Source organism: Heliangelus exortis, chromosome 2 (assembly GCF_036169615.1).
Source record: "Heliangelus exortis chromosome 2, bHelExo1.hap1, whole genome shotgun sequence".
NCBI classification, from domain to species: Eukaryota; Metazoa; Chordata; class Aves; order Apodiformes; family Trochilidae; genus Heliangelus; species Heliangelus exortis.
The window spans coordinates 13919492-13931657 of NC_092423.1; the positions used below are offsets into that span (position 1 = coordinate 13919492).

The following is a 12166-nucleotide window of genomic DNA, read 5'->3' on the forward strand; positions in this document are numbered from 1 at the left end:
TTATTGCTTCTGTGGTTTCCTCAAGATGTAGTTCTGTTTGAAAAGAAGAAAAAAGGCAGAAAGATTACTAACATTTCTGTATACATCTAGGTCACATTTACCTTATATTTGTGCTTATCTTGAGCTGTTTCCTCAGCACCTGTTACAGACAGTAAGAGGGCACTCCACTGCAGAGGTAGGCAGATGATTCAATAATTGTCAATTCAAGTAAAAAAATATATTAAAATATTGTGATTACCAGACTGTGTTTGAAACAGAAGTGAGGAAAGTGCTAAAAGCCAGGCCAAGTGAATTCTCTGACTACACAGAAGCCAAGAGAAATACAAGTCCAGAGTGGATGTGTAGCATTTCAGTTAGTTGTTTAAATGTGTCATTGGGAAATGCAATGATTGTTACTAACAAAGGATGACTGTAAATAATTTGTTGCTTCAGCTGTTAAGGCTTTGGGTCTTTTCTGGTTTGCCCTTTCCAACCCTCTATACCCTCCCACATACTGGTATTTTTATATATAGTCAACACTACCAGATGACACATTGTCATCTGCCACCAATACACCATCACCCTTTTCTGAGGAGGTATTTGCCTACTCCCAATCTTTAGGTTATTTCTAAGGTTTCTGGCGTTAGGGAATATAGGAAGTAGAGTAAGAGGTGTTAAAAAAACAAAGTCTGAACTCAGACTCTGTAAATGTAAACAGTTCTTCCATTAAGCTTTCAGGGTATGTGATAAAATAAATAAGCGAAGGGAAACTAAGCCCTCTATACTGCGCTCTCCCTCTCTCAAAGCAAACAAAACCAAACAAAAGATAAATAAAAAATACAGTTATTGAAAAGGGTACCATTACCATGAGGTGGCCCAGGATTTAGTATGTTTTTAGCAATAGAAAATATGCATAATTGGAAAGACTGATAGGGTTTATAGGAGACAGACAAGATGATCTGGCTTTTTACTTCTTTCTGCACTTTATCACATGACTCCAGTGATGTCAGTCCAAAAGAACAATGTCTGTCAGATTGATTATACATTGCTAATAAAAAATTGAATATAAACAATAAATATTAAACTATAAATATTAAATATAAATAAAATATAAACAAGTTTGTGGATGGAAAGAGTAATTCGGCAAACATTTCTGGGCTGCAGAATAAAATCCTTACAAGACACTTTTTTCAATTATTTATCTTATTACTGATAGATAAATGACCAAACATATGGCCCATTGGCTCAACATATACAAATAATTCATTAAGACACTGATGCTTAAAGGGACAGGTTTATTATATCTCCTACATCTTTAAGTTTCTGAGCCAAAGCAATAATTAAAACCTTAATCCAAACAACATTTACAGCAAATTTAGTTTCAGGTTCTGAAATGAAAACCAAAATGTACTTGTGCTGTTAAAAATACCTTTTGATTCTCTTCCCTTCTCACACCCCAGGTGATTCTCTAACCTTGCAATGGCATTTTCCATACAGTAATGCTTAAAAAACTACACTAAACACAACATAATCCTAAAGAATAATTAATTTTTAATTACATGGTATAGAACACCTTGCAAACAAAAGACACTCATTAAGATTTACTGACAGGTATTTTTTGGCAACCCTTGAACAAACCAGAACAAAAAAGCAAAGATTTATTCTATTACCATTTGGGAAAGAAACATCCACCAAAATGTAGAGGATTCATATGGCAAACTTAAACTAAAGAAAAAAATCCACGCTTACAGCAGATTTTTTTTTTTTTTAATTCTTAGTGCAAGAAACATAACCAAGTTAATCACAGAATCAGTACTAATTAAGAATATGGAAAATTCTCCTATACAGAGGTAGAGTCCAGTGCACAAGGCTAAAACGATATTCAATAGTCTAAACAAGACTGAGCCAGGTTTTACGGAATCCACTTTTTAAAGTATCAGACTGTATGTACATACATACAATAAATAGACTATACAATCTTTAAAGTAGTTTAATAAACTTCACAAAAATTATAGTAGATGCATTGAGATCTTTACATAATCCAAAGTTTCTATCTCTATCACCCAGAAATGGATAAACCCAATATTCCTGATATCAAGTTAAATGGAAAATAGTTTAGCAAAGTGTTGATAAATCAAAATATTTTACATATTTTTAAAGCCTAAATTTATGCTTACAAAGGATGAATTTCAAATACTCTGAAAGCATTCCTTTTGATACTATCTGTAAAGAGGTTTCAAATGCTGTGATTTGCATTTGTATTGTTATAAAGACTTTCCTTACATTCCACGTTCATGGGAAAAATGGACTTGGATACTCACAGTTCTGATGCAATGGCACAACAAGAAGAAGTGATGAGAATTAGATTATTTTAAAGGCCCAAAGGACATGTGGAGAATTTATGGACAAAACCTTCATGTCTCAAACTACACAAATCACATTAGCAAGGTTTGGTATTACTACTTCAATCGCGTCAGAGCCTCCCCACCCAGAGGCATCCAATTAGCATTGCACTGGAAGTCAAGTGTGCATCCTGGGGCCCCGTGGTTTGCTACAAGCCCATAGGGCTTAATAAAACAAATACAGAATCTTTATGGTTTACCACAGTAGTGCATAAATCAGGGATGCCTGTTGCCATTCGTTTTAGTGATAGTTGCAAAGAAAGGATTTCAGGGAACTGAGAGTTTTCAGCTAAAGCTTTCTAAACTGTGCAAAAAACCCAACCAGCCTACCAAACAAACAAAACCAACCAAAAATCCCACCCTGGAGCATTATAAAGCAAATATGCTTATGCTGACAAGCTATGATATATAAAAGATTCTTACAAATTCCAAGGGGCAACAGTCACAGTAAGAGGAAACTAGTAACAACAAAGAGCTTAATATTAATCAATGTTCACAGTTCAGTTACTTTTAATTTCTGTAAGCACCTACACTGGAAAACATGAGGGGTTGTATTTTAGCTTTAAAATCAAAACTGTCTGTGACAAATACTTCATTAAGATTTCCTTTCTATTCTCTTACAGGCCTTCTCACTGGAACAATTTTTTAATTATTTTTTATTTTATACAAACAGACTCACTTTGATTTAAAGTAAACATATAAAAATTGAGAATATTGCTTGCAACAATGGACCTGGAGGTGAAGGAATGAACTAGTCAGGCCATACAAAAAAAAAAAAAACCAAAAAAACTAAACTAAACCTTCTGCGAAATGAATTCTGCTAAACTTCTAGTGCTATGAAAATCTGCAAAAAGGATCACAAGATCTGTTGCAAATTTCAGAGATTTGGCCCAAGTCTTATCATAATCATCTGAATACTTTAATTAACTGTATCTTTATATTAAGGAAAAATAAATGATTCCAAGAACTCAGGAAGGCACACACACCCAAGTATACTATAAATAAAACACATCATGAAATTACAAAGATCTTCTGATCCCTGTACACACTTTTGGTTCAGCACTATGGTCAAGTTCTCTCTCTTGAAATACAGTAAAAGGCATACAAGAAATATAACATATGCATAATAATTATGAAGAATAATGCTAATAAGACAGCATACAGAGAAAAGTGCAGTGAAAAAATCCAACACTATTTATTCAGGGGCTTGTGCTACTGTAAATACAGACTTTGTATTTGCTGCTGTGCAAGGGGAAGAATTCATCCTGGGAAGCATCAATGAGGAATGCAAAGAACAACAGAAAATAATAAAAGATATTAAGAGAAACTTTTAGGATGGAACTCTCCCAATTTCATTCCTCTCGTGCACAGTCATCTGACTACATGGTTTGTTTTCATGCTGCCATTTGTCTCCATGAGTACAGCATATTAGAAAATGGCACAGTTCTAAACTATTTCTCTGCCTCTACTTCATTTTTTTGTTTCTTCTTCCAAGCACCCAATTTGCTGATTCCTCATAAAAGGGTAAAGCTGTTAGCAAAGGTGAGAAAAAAAATGTTGCCCATCTTCTCTCCCAAACACTGATTTCTCCATTTCTTCTTCTAGTAGGTATTTTACTTGTGTGCTACACGATGGGGAGGCACTGTAAAGGCAGCTTGACAGATTTAAAAATAAAAAAAAAGTCTTTTTTCTTTAGACTCCTGCCCCAAGAAAAATGGATGGATGAAACAGTACATCTGTAGGAATATTCCAGTCTCCTCTGTTAGGAGATAATAGCAGGGGACCATCTAACCACAGTCAGATTGTCAGCACTGACTGACCGCTTCTTTGCAGCTTTCCTGAAGTCCTTGTATTTATCTTCACACAAGCGGGAAATGGCCTGCAAGGCAAAAGAGTTAAAAACTCTCAATTGCTTTCACCAGGCATGTACAGGTAAAATGAAACTAAATGCAGATTTCTTCCCCCCAGATCCTTTCTAATTTCATTGATTTTAAAAGAATGTAACACATTGACATTGCATTGCCCAGCACAGCTGCTTTTGAAGGACCCAGTGAGCTTATTCCAAGGCTTTTCCTCCCAGGTTAACCATCACAAATCCCATTGCAGCAGCTGCCAAATCTTACCCACTGCCACACATTGCTGAACAGTGCTGGAAACTTAATAACACAAGTAGAGAAACTGTTAGTATATTGGGAGAATATATAAAGAAGGCAGCTTTTAATTTTTTTATTTCCTAGAAAGTCTTGCAGTAATTATATTTTTCTCTACTGACAAATGCTCTGGCAGAACACTTGCCCTGCTTTGCTTACAGAGCAGATGTTTACTTGCCTCTGGAAAGGGGATGGTGATTTCTGTATGATCAGGCTATCTTACATGGTGCCAGTGGGAAACATAACTCACATATAGAATAATTCAATTTGCATTAAAGAGACAGAAAAGTGAAAAAAAACTTTAAAGAGAGAGAAACGCTGTTCAAATGTCAACTCCTACAACACTACACTAGAGTTAAAATTTTGTTTCCTCTACTGTTTTAGCCAAGTTTAAAATGAGTATTTATTATGGAACTCATGTACAAATATACTGTACCCTAAAATAGCATGTCTATCAGAATTCATATGGCTGGCACAGGCTCTGGTTGACATCAGCAGGGATGTTAACTCTGATGATCAAACGTGCAGAACTGCAGAGAAAGTTTACTGCAAGGAGTATTGTAGGTCAAATTTAAAAATACAATGAACTAAGCCAATATTTTTATTTACTAAGGAATGCTTTTAAGTGGTGTCTTAACATAGGATGTTTAATAAAATGTACTGCACAAGCAAAGCCAGTATCAAGTGTTTGATTATAAAACAAGGCAAGACAAATAAACAGCCTGAGCCCACTAATCACAATCTTCTTTCTTAATCTTTACTTCTGTAGCAGAGGAAGTTGCAGCAGCGAAGAGTCCTTTAATTTTAATAGTCCTGCAAAGTCCAGAGGCAGAGTTATGACAGAAACACACAGCTCATACATCTGAGAGTAAGTTCAACTAATGCTCTGGTCAAGCCAGCCACAAAACATAGTTAAATTAAGGAAAAAAAAAACCCCAAACAACAAAAGAACAACAACACAAAACCTACCACTACCACCAAGTGACAAGTTGCTGCTCTTTAATTGGAAACTGAATTTCCTTTTGTTAAGGCCACTCTCAAACAGAGCCTGCTTTCTTGGTACATGAAGAGAACAGAATAAAATACCAAAAATACTTCCATTGCTTTGTGGACAATAATTTAACTCACTTAAAACTGCTTGATAACATTTTATTTAATTTATAAAGGAACTCAACAGACTAAGAAAATTTATGTAATTCAATGACATTCAAAATCCAATAGATGAAAAGCATTTAATCATGAAATAATGTGCCAAGGCATGGATTAGCAAAAGGGTCTACTGAGATGGAGCTCAGCTTCTTTCAGCTGCCAAATCACCTTAGGCACCTTAGAATATAACCTTAGGCACCAAATAGAGAGGGAAGGTAAGCATTTTAAAAATGCTTGTTTCACAGGAAAACTTCTGTTCTGGCACTCAGTCAAACAAATGAAACTTCGCTTGGAAGTGTCACTTAGTATTTGGCATCTCTAATCTCTGGTGATTAACCATATATATAAGAAACACACTGACAGTGCTTAAAGAACTGCTGTATCTAAAGAAATGCTGTATCCAAAGAAATGCTGTATCCAAAGATGTCTCTTCATTTGCAAATAACTTACAAAAATGACATTTGGAGCCTATATGGCAAGTTAGTTAGTCAACTTTAGCATAACCTATGGGAAAACAAGACAAAACCAGAAACTTTAAAATATTTATTACATCCTTAAGTTTAAATAAAAAAATAGCTTCTGAACATCTTTCTGTCATCTGATTTTTTTTTGGCTTTGACAAATGCAAGGGACCATTTCTCATATGAAATCAAAACATTCTTAAAAATAGCTGCACTAGTCAATCTGGTGAAAAAAATGGGACAAACCAAAGAGAACTTAGCAGTGACAGCACTAAGCTGGAAGGATTCTATGTAACGATAATGGAAAAATAATTTTAAAATACTTTAAACAAATTACTGGAACTACTAGAGTTGTGATGATGTGAGTTGTTCTTAATTTATGAAGAATGAAAAGAAGACAATTGGGTTACTCCTGATAAAAAAGCAAGAGAGTTTTGCTCTCCCATCTCTTCTTTGCTCAGGGAGTTCCACACATACCAAACACAGAGGACTGCAATCCATCAATGCGACAGCAGGCAGCTGGAGGGATATGAAAACTCTCCTCTACTTGTATATCTTTTCCTCCTTTTTTTTTTGTCTGTTTGATCTATGAGACTGCTCCTCTTTAGGGTCAAGAAAACACAGCACACAGTTCAAAAGGTTTGAACTATGAGCTCAAGCACTATCCTACCAATAAAAAGCTCAGATGACATACAGTCACTTAAACTGGGAGTGCACTGATGAAATGTTACAAACTCTAGCCTTGAAATGAGCACAATGCTAAGATCACAAGCAGAAATACAGTAGGCACATCTTGTGGACCTAGCACAAAAAGCAAAATCTGATTCATATTTAGGTTAGTACACAGGAGAATAGCCAGGTGCAAGTGTAGGAAATTACAAATAGTGGATTGAGGTTGGATATCTAACAACCTGCTTGGCAGAAAAATCTCCCACATTACAAAAAAGTTCTCAAGAGAAGCAAAGGAAGCCTTGACATTTGACATAATTAAAATGAAGGAGAAAACACACTACAACATATGCTGGTTGAAACAAACAGCATTGGCAGGTGGACAGACAGATGATCTAAGGAAAGGTTATTTGCCATTTTTAACTTGAATGATTCCATATCAAGGAAGAAAAGAAAAATAAAGAAGTGTCAAGAAAATGGTTCCTGGATATGAGGTAGACTGGTATAACAAAACCAGGACATTTTAGGCCGCAGGCTGATGAAAAGTAAGAAAAAATTACTTTCACTTATTCATCTAAACAACAAAGTTGCCTAAGTGTCAGTTGTGGGAACATTAAAAAATAAAGAAAACATGCACTGCAGATGCTCCAGAAAGCAAGATAATTTTTAACAAACACTATAATCTCTTATAACCCTTCTAACGCTGATGGATCTTGTCCACCATTTCCATATGATGAGGAACAGTATTCCCAAGCCTTGTGCTTGTTCTTCCTGTTTAATTTTTTTTTTTAAGCACAAATGTGTCAACCTCATCTTCAGCCATCCCAGACCTAATACTCCTGCTTTAGATATATAAAATAGTTTGAAAACGTAGAAATAGCAAAAAGGTGTTATTCCAGTTTCTCTATTTCCTCTACCTTCTGTGATGTCAAATGGTAATAAGTAAGTTGTTTTCATTGTTAGGACTGAGCAAGGTATTTTCAGCTTACCAGACAAGGCAAATCCTTCACTGCATTATGTACATTCACTATGAGTCTGCTGGTTTTCACCACTGACTGCAGTTTTTCTCAGTATCAAAGATACTACAACCTATATGGTACTATATCTACTCCATTTGACAATCCAGGCAACTCTTAAAAACAGAGTTCTGGACTGAATAGCTCACAAGAGATCTAGAAAAGTGCTGCAACTGCATTTGGATAACCCTTGGCAAGTAAAATGCTTAACTGTGCTCAAGAAACTAGGCTATAAATTATACTGTCAACTAGTTTCAAGGGCACACTAATGACAACCAAGTACTGCCAGGGAACACAGCAGCTCCCACCATGTTCCCTTCCTTCTGGCTGCAGAACGGAGGCCAGGAGCTGGTTGACCAAGTTGGTTTCACAGCAGATACTCTTCCATTTCCCTGAAGACACTGTCTTTGGCTAGCAGGATTACTTTGCAACCAACTTTTGCTAGCAAAAAAAAAGCATCCCCAACATGGGAACATTTTTAATAATATGGGTTTGTTTAAAAAGTATTCCATTATTTCTTTTTAAATATGCTTTTGCCTTAGTTAGTACAGAAGAACCATCAGTGTTCTCTGGGTATTTACATTCATTCCCTTTTTTCAAGTTTTAGGATCTATTGCTATTACTATCATTTGAAACCTTCTGTTATACATTGTGTTCAATATAAGCTGACAGTGTTGGGAGACTGTGTACTAAATTATCTTTAAAAAGTCATTCACCCAATTTTAATATACATAGTGGCACTGATCAAGACCCACTATCTAATAACTTGGTAAACTACCGCATTTTATTTAAGATTACAATCCTAATGAATTTTCATTCTTTAAAATTATCTCAAATAAGAGCAAAATCTGACACAATCTTTACATCAGACTCTTTACACACATTTAAGCTACATTCTTATTAGAGCTGTGTGCAAAATTTAGAAAGAACCATTACAAGGGATGAGAAATATGACTTCAGTGAAATCTGCTTTCATTATTTCTCCACCCTTTCTGTTCCAATTACAATCACAAATAAGTCAATTAATCTTCCCACACATGATTTCCCTCCATAAAAACATGAGTAGTTTTGCCTGCCTGTTTTACAGGAGCATTAGACCATGCAAAGATCACTCTAACCCACAGGCAAACAACCTCTAGTGCAAAGCTATTATGTAATTAAAGATGTGCAATGTTAAAAGCAGTTACTATCTTATCAGACATTCCAGAATTAGTAAAAAAATGTGTACATACTCATGCAATAATGTCCCTGTTTGGAAAACTTCATATCAGAAAGCTTAGGAAAAAAAAATCCTGTCTTGCAAAGTGCACACAATTTTCTGATAATTTTAAATTCCTCCTGTGTTTGTGGGAATTCGTAGTGCCCTGCATTTCACAGGTCCAAACCATCCAACAAAGTGCTTTCTGTACCTAGCATAATTCAGGTCTCATAAGCATTTCTCATTTATTCTCAAAAGATGTGTGCTCATTTCTGTTTTCCCATTACTGAGAAAAACACCACAGGAGAGAACAGACATGGATCCAAGTGAAACAGCAGCAGGTAACTAGCACATGCAACAGTTATTTTCTGCAATACTTGTTAATATTCTGTCCTTTCAGGCAGATAATCAGTTCTAAGAAACCAAATGACCACACCAAACCAGACTCTGAGCAGAGTCATCGTAAAACTATGGGTACTTTCACAAGGCCAATTCCAGACTGACTGGAACTGAAAGAGAAATGGAAATGCAAGGCAAAGTATGAAGCAAATTGAGCCAAAAAGCTATCTCCATATTCATGAATAACTTAGGCACAAACAGAATGGTCATGGAAACTGGAGCACACGATATTCCAACATCTGATGGAAATATCTGGGAAGAGATGGGAGAGAGTGTTGCGGGAGGTGGTAAAAAACGGTAAAAATTCTAAATCCCCCATACAAAATCAGCTCAGAGCAATCTGAAAACAAAGTGTCTCACCTCAAGTTTATACGCCCTGTCCCTGCTGAGAGGCTCCAAAGGAAAACTCAGGTTATTTGCTTCTGCCAGGGAACGCAAATCAAAATAATACTTGGCATAAACACTGGAGGGAACATTAATATTGAACTGCAACAGCTCAAGAAACTGGCGTTCCAGCTCATTCCTGTAGAAACAAGATAGATATGAAAACATATTTCAGACTGTGCATTCTGTATGTAATTTACTTTGAATTGCAAATGGTAGTAACCAATTGATTTCTTATTCTTTCCAGACACACTTATGCTAGCCTAAGGTCCATCAAGTTCTACCAGCATACATGACAATGAGGAATATGAAAGATGCTGCACCTTGCAGCTGCTACTACAACAGCAATCAAACCCAGACATAAACTTTTCCTAGCAGAAGAACACCAGCTTAGGTAATACAATTTGTGAAAGAAGAGCTAGCAAAAGAAAATCTGGAAAAAATATTTCGTTGTATTTTCCCCTGTACCTCCACTAGGTGGATCTGCACACGCAGATATGCACCCCAGCACACAGACATGCCCTAGAATTGTCAGACATCTCTTACAAATGCTGCAAACTCTAACAGCTAAATTACTGGAGAACTTATTTACTATCTTCAGCCTTTCATAATCAATAACTTAAAACAAGCCATGGGAAACCTGAATTTTTTAGCATCCTGTCTTCTCTCTCTATGAACACAATGAAGAAATCTCCCCCTAGATGTGCAATCAAAATCCAGTGATGATTATTTGATTTTCAGTACCTAAACCAAATGTGTTTGTCATAATACCTTATAGGAATAGAAGTCCTATTGGAGCTCCCAACCCATGAGAAGTCTGCTATAGCAATACATTATTACCTACACCAGTACATTAAAAAACTATGTTAAGGAATAAGTAAATCAGCAAAATTAAGGTATGGAAGTTTTCATAGATGGCATGGTAATTAGATATCCTACACAATACTTATGCAGAGACACATGATATATTCAAACTAGTTATTTTAAGACATGATTTTTTTAAAAAATAGAGGTAAAAGTTATCCATATTTGCTGAAGAGTATATGGACTGCACAGCTGTGTTACCAGCAGGTATTGACCAACTAAGATGCTGCATTTAAGCTACATTTTGACTGCAGCGTGAATGTGCAAGGAATGTGCAGTCTGTTGGCAACAGAAGAGGAAGGATCCAAGGACAAAAAGTACTGGTACAGTGGTTTTTCAATACTGAATGATTTTTCTTTTCACTCTATTCTTACATCATAATCACTGTCTGTCCTTATTTTCACACTCTCCCTGCCAAAATTCCATGTTTGCATAATGATAAACATTACCACTAAAAGACTATCTAAAAGCTGAATATGGACTCTTTGGCATGAATTCACAACACTGAAGATTCTAGCTTTAAAAAAAATAATCTAAATTTAAAATATTACATTTTAAGACATCTATCAATAAATAGAGAAGATAATCTTTAACTGTCCTTCATACTGCCAAAATTCTTTTTGTGCAAGCTAAGCAGAATAATACATAGCCTCAGATTCTTACTGTCCTCTAGTTGGCAGATTTGAAGGTTAGATCAGCAGACAAAGAACAAAAAAATACAGGTATTTTTTATTTGAACTAATAACATAACTAACCACTATACTCTTCTTCCTTAGTGCATAGACAAGACTGTTTTAGCATGTCCTGTAGTCCCTCCCCAAATTCCTATGAAAACTCCAGGTAATGCTACACACATGATGAGACACAGGCTGCAGTTCAGTCCTCCCAAGTCCTCTGTTAGCTTTTACACACAGTTCAGTGTGTTGCTGGTGTTGAGTTATAAAGCTCAGAAAGATCTGGATGATGTTTTGCAAGATACCCTTATGCTGACTGATTCACAGCAGTTGAAGATTTTCATCTGGAGTTTTTCTGCCTTAGCAGTATAAACAATGAAAGCCCTGATCTCACACAGGAGCTAGGAACTTCAAACTCCTAATACTGTTCCGTTCCATCTATCTGAAAAATAAGAAATAAAAAACTATCAACCACACCAGGGATAGGAGAAAAAAAAACTGAAAAACTGGAGGTGGGAATGTTAACATCAGGTCAACAAGCAGAAAAATCTTTGCTGAAGGGATCACAAGAAGCACCAAACACAAAGCCAATGACCAAGATCACCAAGTTCATACAGAGCACACAGGCTCCCCAAAGACCTCCAGTTTTGCAGTTTGTGAGAACCCTAAAATCTTTAAGAAAATGTTAAGAAGCTAAAAACTTTGAGGACAAGGACTCTTCAAAGTTTGGCTTAAGGAATGTGCCATACTGAAAAAGGGCTGACATTAGCACAGGAGCACAGCCCTGTCACGTGAGTAATGGTGTTACGTAGCTCAAGAAC

At 36.0% G+C, this 12166-nt stretch overlaps 1 protein-coding gene across 4 annotated transcripts in view; it reads right to left on the reverse strand.

The window, feature by feature from the left end:
- Positions 1–1257: 1257 nt before the first annotated feature.
- The window catches only part of CCNY (cyclin Y), a 129776-nt gene continuing 118867 nt past the window's right edge, over positions 1258–12166 (reverse strand). For all 4 annotated transcript variants that reach the window (XM_071734797.1, XM_071734798.1, XM_071734796.1 and 1 more), the window contains 2 exons: positions 9784–9946; positions 1258–4260 (listed from right to left, as the gene is read on the reverse strand). In XM_071734797.1, the coding sequence (XP_071590898.1) occupies positions 4144–4260; positions 9784–9946 (280 nt within the window). In that variant the 3' untranslated portion in view covers positions 1258–4143. The remainder of the gene's footprint in view (positions 4261–9783; positions 9947–12166) is intronic.